Below are 14,026 nucleotides of genomic sequence, written 5' to 3'. Positions count from 1 at the left end.
CACCCTGGATCCATTCAGCCAAACCCTCTCGGCAAGCTTTAATAAGCCAAGAAGGGCAAGGGTTGAGAGGACATGTTGCTGGACGCATCGTCACGAGCACCTTGTCCACGTCATCAGGCCGCATCAACTGAAACCGATCCCAAGAAGTTGCAGCAGACATTGCACTTAACACCTCACTGGGGACTACACTAGATTTGGACAGGTTATCAAGATTGCTACGGAGGCGAGCAACTTTACCCTCAAAGTGCCTTGCAAACAATTCACAGTGGGCCTCCAAATGGTCTAAAACTCCATTTCCTGGAGTTGAGGAGTTTGGCTTTGTTTACTAAATAAAAGTAAAATAAACATGCACAATTAGATCACTCTCTCGGGTCTCTGAAAATTTCATAATGCAAATTATCTTACGCAAATAAGCTTAAATTGCATAGGAAGTCTTTTCTGGAAAACTTTCCCATTCAACATTTTCCAGAACCCCCCATCTGTTGGTGGGGGTACAAATAGAAAGTGCAAGTGTATGACAGTGGGTGTCACATTAGGAAAGAGAGAGAGTAGCTTCTTTGGGGAACCAGCTAGGTTGTTAGTTAGTTTATAACGGTGGGGAGTCTCAGATCCATGGACCAAAAATAGGCCTGGTACAGGTCCTAATTTGGTCTGCAAGGCTGTTCTTCACAAACTGCTTGCTAGCCCTACACCTGACATCATATGTGACATCAGAGGTGTGGGGCAGGTATGAGCATGGCTACAAGGGAACAATTGGAATTTAAAGCAAGCACTAGATTGTTCTTTTAGTGCTGAGAGGAAGTGCTGTTTGCAGTCAGCTGTTTGGCAATGATAGGCAGCCCCATTGGGATTGGCTATGGTAGGGTAGCGTAGTGAAGTGTTTAGATTCCTCTTCAATTTGGAAGTGGTTTGGATTCCTCTGCAGAGTAAAATGCTCAATTTGCAGGAAGCGGTTTGAATCCAAACTGCTAACTACAAACAGCATTTTTTCCTGTGGTGATGGAAACCTTGATGATCAGCTGATTATTGTGGCTTGGGCACTTAGTGCATGGAGCTATGCAAGTTCCATCAATCAGCTGATTGTTGGGGATGAAATAGCTCTGTGTGCCAAGTGATCAAACACCAACAATCAGCTGATCTTCGGTGCCAGCAAAAAGGGCAATCTGATGATGTCAGGTGATTGATGGATAGCCCCACCCACCCAGCAACCTTGGCCTGCAGAGAATGGGGGGAAATAAGGTTCTGGGCTGCTGGCTAGATCCATTTCCTGTATAGAGATGAGGCATTTTCTAGGGTCAGTACTGTGGAGAGCATATTTTTGAGCCCTTAAATCAGGCTGGCAATATGCTTGAATCACTCTGCTATACTCCATAAACAGGCTGGTTTGAGGGAAACTTCCCTTTTGTTCAGTGCATGTTTCAGATTCTATTTTTTTGTTAGTAAGTTTGATCAAGGGGTGAATCCAGAGTAAATGGGTATGATGAGGCATGTTTAGTTTTACAGCTAATAGAAGGTCCACAATGTTCCTACTCTGACTTTTTAAATAAATGAGCAGCATGATAGAAATAAATTTTAGAGTGTCTTTTCAGTTGGCAATACTTGTTGCTTAAGCAGTAGATGTCTCTGTAGAATTTCCTGCAAGAAACGTTTCATGTTTGAACAAGTGCCGGGACTGGGCTTGATTGTGGCCACTGGTGCTGGTTTCCTGAGTGTGTTCTGTGCTGATCTGTAATATTGATTATTGAACTATGATTTTTGCTGATAATAGTGCACAATAAATGCAGCTACTGAGAAGCTGTATCACGTCTTGGAGAATGAGGTTTTACCTTGAATGTAGGTTTTCTAAGATATCAATTCCAAAAGTTTAGAGTCATCTGTTAAATTGACAAAACCACTTGGCCACCTTCTTCACTGACATTTTTAATGTGTTAGGCTTATGCAAAAATAATTACAGACTATCTGCTCTCTTTTACAGAAGTACCTTTTTACCCTGGCCTTTGAGATATATATATTTTTAGGGACCACTCCAGTTGCGATTGTAATTTGTTTTAAACTGTTTTTAATGTTTTATTTTACATTGGTGTAACCCTTCCTGGGATCTTGTGGGGAAGGGAAGGTTGTTGTTGTTATTGTTGGTATTGTTATTGTTCCACTATCAATCCTAAGAGCAACTTAAAAGAACCCTCTTAAGATATGCTTTGGCCTGATTTGCACATCACACTAAGCCAGAGATGCATCCTCAGTGGCTGCTTTCCAGTCTCGGGACTCTCTTCATTTTGATATTTACAAATCATGAGTCTTAACATTTTCTGGAAGCGCTGTGAAGACATTTTATTTAAATACTTATTTATTGTCTGGAAATAAGTACAGTTTTTAAAGTAGCATATTTTGTGTTTAATTATTTTATTGTGAATGTTTTATATTACAGTAATTTTTCCTGTGTGTTTTCATAAGGGTATACAAATGCTTGTCACTTGTGGACAAGCTGGGCTATAACCCCCCCCCCCCCGCCAAAAGACCACTATTACAAGTAATTCACTAACAGTAGTTATTTGATTAAACCTAAAGCATCAGATCTAATGCAGAAATGGTGAGTCAGTTATACATCATAATTAAAGTTATAGTGCCAAACAGAGAATTACTAGATTTCCACAAGACCTATCTAATGTAATTAGTATCCAAATTCAGAAGACATATCCCATGGAATTCCAGTACCAAGGGGTGTAGTGAAAGCGGGGCGCTCCTCCCCATCTGCTCCCACTGTCCTAGGAGTCAATCCCCAGCCTTGGGCAATTGATCCCAGCAAATCCTAGTTTGCCAAGGTTGTGCACATCAACACTAACCCTGCAAGGTAGTACTGCCACCACCCTTCAACTGGTTAGCTACTCTGGGGCAAAGGGAACCCCAGAGCCCACTAAAATCACCTGAGCCTCTCAGGACCAGAGTCTAGATACACTCCTGGCCCCTTCTGAAGTCTTAGGTAAAAACGTTTCTCTGTTACACGGTAGTTGTGGTCAAATGGCAAGGACTGAATTTAGGAACTGACCCCTTTCTCTGGAATAAACACACGTTGGTTTAAAGTAATTAAAATTTATTAAAAAGTAAATAAGTAAAGCATAACAAAGGTTACAAAAAGCAAAAAGGTACACACAAATAATTTGTAGCAGCAAATTGAATCCTAAAACCATACACCCAAATGGGTAAAGTATTTAATAGAAAAGGTAAAATAAAGTTTCTTGGCACAAATCAAAATAACAAAGCTGTTTGTCTAGCTATACTTACAAGAGCATAGGATCTCTCACTGAATAGCCTTCTTCCCCTCAGGGAATTGTAAGTCAAGATGTAAATGGAGCCACAACAGAACATCACCATAGGCAAGGTGGTGCTCCAAAGTGGGACACCAACCCCAAGTTCTGAGCCTCCTCTTATGGAGGAAAATTCCCTCCCAGCCGGAGACAATTAACCAATTGACATTTTCATCAAAGGGATGAAAAAACGATGTTCCCACAGCATCTGGGGCCTCCTCTTAGTTTCCCATAACAAAGCAAGGAGTTTTACAGCCTTGATGGAACCAGGCCCCTTCCACTGATAAGAAGGTGCAAAATTACTGTAAGCTGGTACAACTGTGTTGTAAAAATTACCCAGTCACCGTGATGAAAAAACATCAAAGTTTTAACTGCTTGCTAGCAGGCTAACAAGAAAGATGTCAAGGGGAAGAATTCCCCATAAGGCTTTTTGAGTTAGCCATTTTAACTGCAGGTCAGAGTAAGGCTGGCAAGCTGGCATGACAAGGGCCATAAAAAAATCCTCTGCTATCATCTTCCTGATAGAATATGAAGGATGAAAGCAAGTCCCTGACTTCCTTTATCGTGCCTACTTTAGAACACACAAATTGAGAAAGCCACTCTGTATAAAATCCATCTCTGTGTTCCCCATCCACTACAATGGGGAATCTATGTATAAGCTTCTTTTTATTTAAATAATGCTTGTATCCTTTGTTGCAGATGATACCACTGATGTTGGTGAAGAAGACAGTTTCCTTGGCCAGACTTCTGCAAATCCTAATCTCCCACCAACTTTCAGTTATTTCTCCCAGGTTCCAAGCAGTGGTGATCCCTTTGGAAGCATTGGGCAACCGCCCTTAGGAGCAACATCCCCATCCCAAGCTGAAAAATCTGTTTTCGCTAAGTCTCCAGTTTCTCTTCCACTTCTGCCTGGATCACAAGATTGTCCAAATGCTTTCTCAGCTCCTCTTTCCAAATCACAGCCTTTTAATACACCACCCACTTCAGGAATCGCCTCATATCAAACCCCCCAGCAGACTGATCCTCCACCAACTAGCTTTTCAACGCCACCTCATGGCATATCACAGCAAGGCTACAATCCGTATCGTCATACTACGTTAAGCAGTAGAGCCAATCCTTACATCACTCCACCACAACTTCAACAGATACAAACACCCACCCAGAGTGGCCAGGCTCCTTCCTCTGTACCACCCACACACATGTATCCAACTCCTCCGGGGCCACTGCCACCAGTACGGAAAGTGTCTTTTAGCTTTTTGGAATTGGTATAAAACTTTTAAGGGCTGTGCAGTGTATTGCTTCTCTAGTGATCTAGCTCCCCACTGCATCTTCTAGCAACTCCATTAGTTCAAAGTAGTAATTATAAAATCTAGGAGGAGGGAAAGAGAATTGGAAAAGTCAAGATGTTTCTGCATAGATGCTACATAGGGTTGCCATTTGACTTATGAAAAAAAACCCTTGGTCAGTTGACCCAGAAAATATCAAATGTGAATCAAGTATTTTACACCATTCATTTAGTGTGATAACGATGAACCCTGAGAATTATGCTAAGTACAAAAACTCTTCTAGAATATTCTTGGGTTGTATTCAGTGTGGCACTAAGTTGAGGGAGGGAGGAGGGGGAAAATTTCTTTGTACTAGTTGAAGTCGTTCCACTAGCACAAAAATTTAGTTGAATTCGGCCCCTAGAGTCCTGGTCACTTCCTGAAACTGAGCAGAGCACCATGCCTCTTCAGTTGATTTGATGGTAGTCTTGACTCCTGGGCTTTTTTTGTCATATGCCATGTTAGGTGGCAGGAGCAACTCGCCCAGTGGAGCCACTCACCAGAAGGGGAAGGGACAAAGTATTTATTTATTTATATATTACTTTGTTTATTACATTTATATGCCACCTTTCCTCCAAAGAGCTCAAAATTATGTACATAGGTCTTCCCCTCTCCATTTCATCTTCCCAACATCCCTGTGAGGTAGGTTATGCTGAGAGACAGTAACTGGCGCAAGGTCACCCAGTGAGCTTCATGGTTTGGGATTTGAACCCTAGTCTCCCAGGTCATAGTCCAACACTAACCATTACACCACACGGTGGGTAAGGGCAGCAAGGTCAGGACTGTGTGGATGCACCAGTGGATTCAATTTGGTGCTCCCACTGGTGCATCTGTAGAGCCCAGACTTTGCCACCGTCTTGTCCCTCTCCCTTCAGGCAAGTGGTAACAACTCTGCTACCAGGAGGCTATTGATGCAGTTCTGCCCCACTGGGTGACCTGTTTCTGTTACGGTGGCTTGGGGGGGGGGTTGCTTCATTCTGAAATCAGTTCAGAAGTGCCTGTGGTTATAGAACATGGCGAAAGGGAGAAGCTAGGCCATGTAACTTAACTAGGAGTTAAAAGGCAGAGCATACTCTCTAGAAAAAGTTACTGGGGCAAATATATTTGCTCCTAGGTTTTAAGGATATGTGCATTATGACCTTGACTCCTGCAGGGCTCTCATTCCTGCCATTGCTCTTAGGTGATATTGTGAAACAAAAAGAAAAATAAGATTGTTCTTGGTTTTTTTGAATATTTATTTTTATTTCCTTTATACAATTACTCTTTTAAAAAAAATCCAAAGCTGTTTACAACAGTAAAATAATACAATAGCACAGTAATAAAACATCCATAAATCAATAAAGCAACACCATTACAGTATGAGAATCATTAAAAACTGGCATCAGTGGTCAGAGAAATAGTTTGTCTATTACTTGATTTGGTTAAATATTAACAATTAACAATATATGATCAAAATCCAAAGATGCCTACAACATTCTGAGGCTAATTTGTTTTTGCATTTAACTTGGTAACTTTAAAACTTGGTTTGTATGGGGTGCTGATATGGGGCTTAGCTGTAGGCTCCAGCAGCCCCAATCTTGAATCAAGCTTGAAATATAATTAAATTGTAATCAAACTTAGGGAATTGAGAAACTCAGAATCTTATTGTTGGATCTGACCAGTGCCCAATTTTATAGTTAATTTTTTTTATTAGAATAACGTACATGGTAATTGTAATCCAGAATGTGTTTATAATAGTCTGGAACTAAAAAAATAGTAAAACTTGGAGCTAAGAACTACATATATTTAAACTGGTTTTATTTTCAGTTTTCTTCACCTCAGTCAGCATTGTTACCTCAGGCCTCCATGTCAGCAGGCGCGCTGGTGAAGGCACCTCCTGTCTTGTTACATAACCAGTATGAGCCAGTTCAGCCCCATTGGTTTTACTGCAAGGAGGTTGAAAGCAAGGAGCTATGGATGCCATTCAGTGTCCTAGATTCCACAACTCTAGAGGAAGTTTATAACTCTGGTAAGATTTAAAAATGGCTCTGCATCTTTCCTTTATGTGATGGCTTTTGGGCTTTGAACCTAAAGAGAGATAACAGCCAGCTGGTGATAAACAATGAGGGGGCAAATTTGTATGCTAGCCATTCCAAATCTGGTGCCCTCCAGATGTTTAGTCTGCAGTTCCTGTCAGCCCCAGGTAGTATGGCCAATGGTCAGACCAAAACATCTGGAAGGCATCAGATTGGGAAAGACTGCTATATACATTCAAGCATGTTTGCATATTCTTATGCAGGTTTTTTTTAAAATGGGAAGGTGGTACATGGTGGATGATGATCCCACATTCAGATATAAGCATAATGTTTCTACAAACTTCATGTCCTGATTTTTTTTCATAGTCAGTTCTTTGTTTCATTCATCTTGGCACCTTCTGTGCGGGAAGGCAGAAAAGCATACTTTGCTGGCCAGGAGACGATAGAGGACAAAACACTCCTTCATACATGTCAAAGAAAGTTGACTGGCCTTATTTTGAGCATTGACGATTAATTTGTCATTAAATGCAGATAAATTTCAAAATCATTATGGCTACATAATAAGATCCAACATAAATTAAAGAGATAAATAAAGGAATAGCCAATGACTTTCAGTGTGTGTGTGTGGGGGAAGGGTTTAATGAAATAAGTGGTGGTTATTCTGCAGAGTGCATTCCACTTAGAATGCAGTTTTATTTAACATAAGCAATTGACATTGATCTGTTCCAATTATGTAATAGTTTGTGTATTTAATGTTTTGTTATATGCAGGGTTGCAAAGAGAAAATGAGTCCACCAGCCTCTTGCTTTTCTTAGTTTTCATACGATTTCTCCTGTTTAGTCTTTCTCCCATTTGGGGTGTCTCCTGAGCTTTCTTGTTGTGTCAGTTTTCCCGTACTGTTAGTGCTGTACTTTCCTATAAGCATCATTCTTCAGAGTAATGCCGGCCATTTGAAGCTGACTGGAATTATTGTCTGTGAGAATGCTTGTGTATTTCACATTTTGTGAAATAAAATGATTTCCACTAGGGGACAAAGTGGAACAACTGGGAAAAGAGACATACAATAGCAAGTCTAGAAATCTTTCCAAAATGCCATGTTTCTCTGTAACATATTTGGTTTAACCTCACAGTTTCATTGTTCTGTATAAAACTTGAAGAGACAGAAAATACATTTTCCACTTGTTTATAATAAGCACAAGTTAATCAATTGGAAGACGAAGATGCCAGGGTAATGATTTTTTTTAAATACTTCCAGTGCAACCTGATCCAGAGAATGTGGTCTTGAGTACTGATGGAGGACGTTATGATGTTTACCTGTATGATCGAGTGAGGAAAGCTGTGTATTGGGAAGAAAAACAGTCTGAAGTGAGACGATGTACTTGGTTTTATAAGGGAGATAAAGACAGCAGGTTCGTTCCTTATACAGAGGATTTCAGTGAAAAGCTAGAGGTGAGTGTTTTTAAATTGGCTGAATAATAAAAAACGAAATTCTAAAAGTGCAATGGCAAGCAATTCCAGCAAGGAAAAAAGGGGGGGAAACAACAGAAACAGCCAATGTGGCTTCACAAAAAGCTTAGAGAGGACAACAAAAAGACACATGCAGGAAGTGGAAAGGACAGGCCACAAATGAAGAGCACAGACAGGTATCACGGAATTGCAGGGATGGTGTCAGGAAGGCTAAAGCTGAGAATGAGCTGAGGTTAGCGAGAGATGCTAAAAGCAACAAAAAAGCTTTCTTCAGGTATGTCCATAGTAAAAGACAAGAGAAAAGAAATGGTGGCACAGCTACTCAATGAGGATGACAAAATGCTAACAGATGACAAAGAAAAGGCAGAAATCCTCAATTCCTACTTTGGCTCAGTCTTCTCCCAAAAAACAATCTGTGACCCTCCTGGGAAACATGAAGTAGAAGAGGCAGGATTGGAGCTTGAGATTGATAGACAAATGGTCAAGGAATAACTAATCTCCAGGTTCAAATCTCCAGGGCCCGATAAACTGCATCCTAGAGTATTGAAGGAACTGGCTGAAGAACTCTCAGAACCGCTGTCTATTATCTTTGCAAAATCATGGAGGACTGGTAAAGTGCCGGATAACTGGAGAAGAGCTAATGTCCCTATCTTCAAAAAGGAGGAACCGGGGAACTACAGACCAGTCAGCCTAACATCAATCCATGGAAAAACTCTGGAACAGATTATAAAGCAGTCAGTCTGTAAGCACCTTGAAAACAATACAGTGATTACTAGGAGCCAACATGGATTTATGAAGAACAAATCCTGCCAAACAAATTTTATCTCATTTTTTGATCAGCTAACCTCCCTTGTAGACTGTGGGAATGCTGTGGACATAATATATCTCGACTTCAACAAAGCTTTTGACAAAGTGCCCCATGATATTCTGATTAGCAAGCTAGCTAAATGTGGGCTGGATGGAACAACTATCAGGTGGATCCAGAGTTGGCTCCAGAATCGTACTCAAAGAGTGCCTATCAATGGTTCCTTCTCAAACTGGGCAGAAGTAACGAGTGAGGTATCACAGGGCTTGGTCCTGGGCCCAGTGCTCTTCAACATTTTTATTAATGACTTGGATAAGGAGGTACAGAACATGCTTATCAAATTTGCAGATGATACAAAATTGGGGGGCATAGCTAATACCTTGGAAGACAGAAACAAAATTCAAAGGGACCTTGATAGGCTGGAGCATTGGGCTGAAAACAACAGAATGCAATTCTACAGGGATAAATGCAAAGTTCTACACTTTGGAAAAAGAAACCAAATGCACAGTTATAAGATGGGGGATACTTCACTCAGCAATACGACATGTGAGAAGGATCTTGGAATTGTCGTTGTTCACAAGCTGAATATGAGCCAACAGTGCGATGTGGCTGCAAAAAAGGCAAATGCTATTTGAGGCTGCATTAACAGAAGTATAGTTTCCAAATCGCGTGAAGTATTAGTTCCCCTCTGTTCAGCACTGCTTAGGCCTCATCTTGAATACTGCATCCAGTTCTGGTCCCCGCAGTTCAAGAAGGATGCAGATGAACTGGAACAGGTTCAGAAGAGTGCAACAAGGATCATTAGGGGACTGGAAACCAAGCCCTATGAGGAGAGACTGAAAGAACTGGGCACATTTAGCCTGGAAATGAGAACACTGAGGGGAGATATGATAGCACTCTTCAAGTACATGAAAAGATGTCCCATAGAGGAGGGCCAGGATCTCTTCTCGATCGTCCCCGAGTGCAGGACATGGAATAATGGGCTCAAGTTGCAGGAAGCCAGATTTCTACTAGACATCAGGAAAAACTTCCTAACTGTTAGAGCCATACAACAATGGAACCAATTACCTAGAGAGGTAGTGGGCTCTCTGACACTGGAGACATTCAAGAGGCAGCTGCACAGCCATCTGTCAGGAATGCTTTGATCTGGACTCCTGCATTGCGTAGGGGGTTGGACTTGATGGCCTTATAGGCCCCTTCCAATAATAAATGATATAATAAATTTTATTTCTAGGCCGCCTATCTGGCCGCACAAGCGGCCACTCTAGGTGGCGTACAAGATCAAGTAAAATACAACATACAAACTACATAAAAACCCAAGAACTACAATGTAAAACGAAACCGAACCCACCCATAGCTAAAACCAATAAAATTAGGCTACCCCAGGGATCTTGTAGGCCTGCCTGAATAGCCAGGTTTTCAAGGCTTGGCAAAAACTTGGCAGGGAGGGGGCATGGCGAAGATCATAAGGGAGAGAGTTCCAGAGGGTGGGGGCCACGATTGAAAATGCCCTCTCTCTGGTCCGCACCAGTCTAGCTGTTTTGACTGGTGGGACCGAGAGAAGGTATTGAGTGGCTGATCTAGTCAGGCGGCATATTTGTTGATGCTGGAGGCGTTCCTTCAGATAAGCTGGGCCGAGACCGTATAGGGCTTTAAAGGTTAGTACCAACACCTTGAATTGGGCCCGGTAAACAACTGGTAACCAGTGTAGATCTTGTAACACCGGAGTGATGTGATCGCGGCGACGGCTGTTCGTAATCAAACGTGCCGCCGCATTCTGTACCAACTGCAGTTTCCGGACTGTTTTCAAGGGTAACCCAACGTAGAGCACATTACAGTAGTCTAAGTGAGAGGAGACCAGGGCATGTACTACCCGTGGGAGAAGATGGACAGGCAGATAGGGTCGCAGCCTCTGTATTAGATGTAATTGAAACCAAGCTGCCCGGCTCACTGCCAAAACCTGAGCCTCCATGGACAGCTGGGAATCAAGGATGACCCCGAGGCTGCGGACCTGGTCCTTCAGGGGCAGTTTTACCCCATTGAGCACCAGGTCTAAAGCTCCTAATCTTTTCCTGTCTCCCACGAGCAGTACCTCGGTCTTGTCAGGGTTTAGCTTCAGCCTATTTCCTCCCATCCATTCACTTACTGACTCCAGGCACTTGGAAATGGTCTCCACAGCCAACTCTGGCGAGGACTTAAACGAGAGATAGAGCTGGGTGTCATCCGCATATTGGTGGCACCGCAGCCCAAATCTCCTGATGATGGCTCCCAGCGGCTTTACATAGATGTTGAATAGCATGGGGGCAAGGATAGAACCCTGTGGCACACCACAATTGAGAGGCCAAGGGTCCGAGACCTTATCCCCCAATGCCACCCGTTGATGTCTGTCTGAGAGATAGGAACGGAACCACCATAGAACAGTGCCCCCTATTCCCATTCTCTCCAGATGATCTAAAAGGATACCGTGGTCGACGGTATCGAAAGCCGCTGAGAGATCCAGGAGGACGAGGAATGCATGTTCTCCTTTATCCAACACCCTCCTTAAATCATCCACCATAGCGACCAAAGCTGTTTCAGTTCCATGACCAGTCCTGAAGCCAGACTGGAATGGATCCAGTTAATCTGCTTCATCCAAGTGTGTCTTTAACTGTTCGGCCACCACTCGCTCGATGACCTTGCCCAAGAATGGAAGATTAGAAACTGGGCGAAAGTTGTTTAAATCTTGGGGATCCAAGGAGGACTTTTTCAGAATGGGCTTTATTACCGCCTCCTTGAGGGCTAATGGCACCACACCTTCTTCTAAAGAAGCATTCACCACTGCCTTGATCCCTTCGCTCAGTTTCTCTTTACAGCCCAAAATGAGCCATGTAGGGCAAGGATCAAACAAGCAAGTGGTTGGCTTCACAGTAGAGAGCACCTTGTCCACTTCCTCAGAGGGAAGAGGCTGAAACCGATCCCACCAGACTGGAATGCAACTGGCCGACTCTGACACACTTCCTGTATCCACGGCATACGGAATCGCACTCTTCAGATGCTCAATTTTATCAGCAAAGTGTTTAGCAAATATGTCACAGGAGGCTTTAGAAAGTTCCATGGGTTCCTGTGCAACTGGACCGACCAGGCTACGGACCACTTGGAACAACCTCCTGGGACAACACTCTGTGGATGCAATAGAGGCAGCAAAGAATTCCCTCTTTGCTGCCTTCATTGCCACTTGGTAGGCTGCAATTGCTGCTCTAACCAGTGTCCGATCGTCTTCAGAGTGCGATTTCCGCCACCGGCGCTCTAGTCGTCTCACCTCCTGTCTCAGACCCCGCAACCGTGGAGTATACCAGGGTGCAGTCTGAGTTCTATTCAGGGGGAGAGGACGTTTCGGAGCCACCCGGTCAATTGCCCCGGTGATCTCCCTATTCCACTCCATCACCAGGGTTTCGACCGGGCGACCTTCAGACAACTCCAAATTCCCCAGTGCATTCAGGAATCCCTTAGGCTCCATCAGGCGCCTGGGACGGACCATCCTAATAGGTTCCTGTCCCCTGCGGAGGGTGTGCGGCAATGAGAGATCTGTATTTACCAGATAGTGATCTGACCATGCCACGGGGTTAACAACAACAGCCCCTATTTTCAGAGCACTTCCATCCCCTCCCGAGACAAACACAAGGTCAAGAGCATGACCGGCTACATGGGTGGGCCCCGTATTACTAAGGTGCAGTTCCCAGGAAGTCATGGTTTCCAAGAAATCCCGAGGAGCTCCTGTGAGAGCTGCCTCAGCGTGCAGGTTAAAATCCCCCAAAACCACTAGGTTAGGGGACAGAGCCCGCACATCCGCAACAACCTCAAGCACCTCGGTCAGGGAGTCTGCTGTGCAGCGGGGTGGGCATTACACAAGCAGAATTCCTAAACTGCCCTTTGGGCCCAACCTCCAGTACATGCAGTCAACAAACGTGGTCTCGTGGAGAGGAGGTCTGGTAACAATCAAAGACTCCCGATAGATAATTGCCACACCCCCTCCCCGCCTACCAACCCTCGGCTGCTGTGCGTACTGGAACCCGGCCAGACACATGGCCCCAAGCACCGGGGCTGAGGCCTCGTCCAGCCAAGTTTCCGTGATGCACAACAGGTCTGCATTCTCATCCACAATCATATTGTGGATGAGTGATGTCTTCTGAACCACAGACCTGGCATTACACAGCAGCAGTCGAAGGTCAGATGGAGTTGTACATCCCCCAGCTTTCTTCTGGCTGTGAGCAGGCCTGGAACGGGATGGATATAATGCATCTATCCCTCGTTCCCCTAAATTGGCATGGCCTGCCACCTACACCTTTCCAGCGTCTGCCGCCTAGCCTCTTAATATCGTGGCCTCCCACCCTCCCCACCATAGCCCTCTCCACTTTGCACATAACCCCCTCCGCGCCTGTCGCCCAGGCAGGCCTCCCTACCCCCAGTTAAGTCCGTCTAGCTGGCTGCAGTTCTATCTTGCTGCCGAGTGGCTCCTTCTCCTTATTGACGTCAAGATATTATATCGACCTCCTCTCATAGACTGCTCTCCGTGTCTTCCACGCCGATGTAGGCTTCCACCACTCAGGCAGGCACCCAACCTTAAAACAACCCCCCACCCCCCAAAAAAACAAAACAAAAAAAAAGACAAAAACCCAGGCCACCTCAGCCAGCCAGCTTATGTATCCCTCCAAAGAGGGACAGGTGATGGAGATTAGTCACAGCTGGCTGGGTACCTGGGACCTGGTCCTGCAGGAGGCACGTCTGCCAGGCAGGAGTCCCACTGGGAAGGGTGGTGGAGGTGGTGTTCCAACAGCAGCAGCAACAGCAGGCTCTCCTTCCCTGGGTGGCGATGTTCTCCTTCTTCCTGCAGGCACTGGGTCTCCAACTCTACTATTCTATAATTCTATGATGGCTATTAAAATTAGAATTTGAAGAGGTCAAATTTTATGAGGAAATAAAGACAAAATACTGTGGACTGATGATTGAATGTGACAAAAACTGGTCTGCCATATGTAACAGTGATGAAAATTACTACTGTCGGCATCATACATTGGCCAAAATTATTTTTGTGTATCTGAAATACTGTGTTAAGATAGGTGTTGTATTCTT

General features: G+C 44.0%; 1 protein-coding gene across 5 annotated transcripts in view; it reads left to right on the top strand.

The window, feature by feature from the left end:
* The window catches only part of SEC23IP (SEC23 interacting protein), a 54,337-nt gene that overhangs the window by 3,305 nt on the left and 37,006 nt on the right, over positions 1-14,026 (top strand). For all 5 annotated transcript variants that reach the window (XR_009764004.1, XM_061635828.1, XM_061635827.1 and 2 more), the window contains exons 2-4: positions 4,005-4,537; positions 6,437-6,638; positions 7,901-8,094. Coding sequence is in view for 4 of the 5 variants with exons in the window: in XM_061635828.1 (XP_061491812.1) it covers positions 4,005-4,537; positions 6,437-6,638; positions 7,901-8,094 (929 nt within the window). In the remaining variant the exon portion in view is untranslated. The remainder of the gene's footprint in view (positions 1-4,004; positions 4,538-6,436; positions 6,639-7,900; positions 8,095-14,026) is intronic.

Source organism: Rhineura floridana, chromosome 7 (genome assembly GCF_030035675.1).
Source record: "Rhineura floridana isolate rRhiFlo1 chromosome 7, rRhiFlo1.hap2, whole genome shotgun sequence".
Taxonomy (NCBI): domain Eukaryota; kingdom Metazoa; phylum Chordata; class Lepidosauria; order Squamata; family Rhineuridae; genus Rhineura; species Rhineura floridana.
Note: the sequence above shows the minus strand (reverse complement) of the source record. Positions and strands in the feature narration are given on the sequence as shown.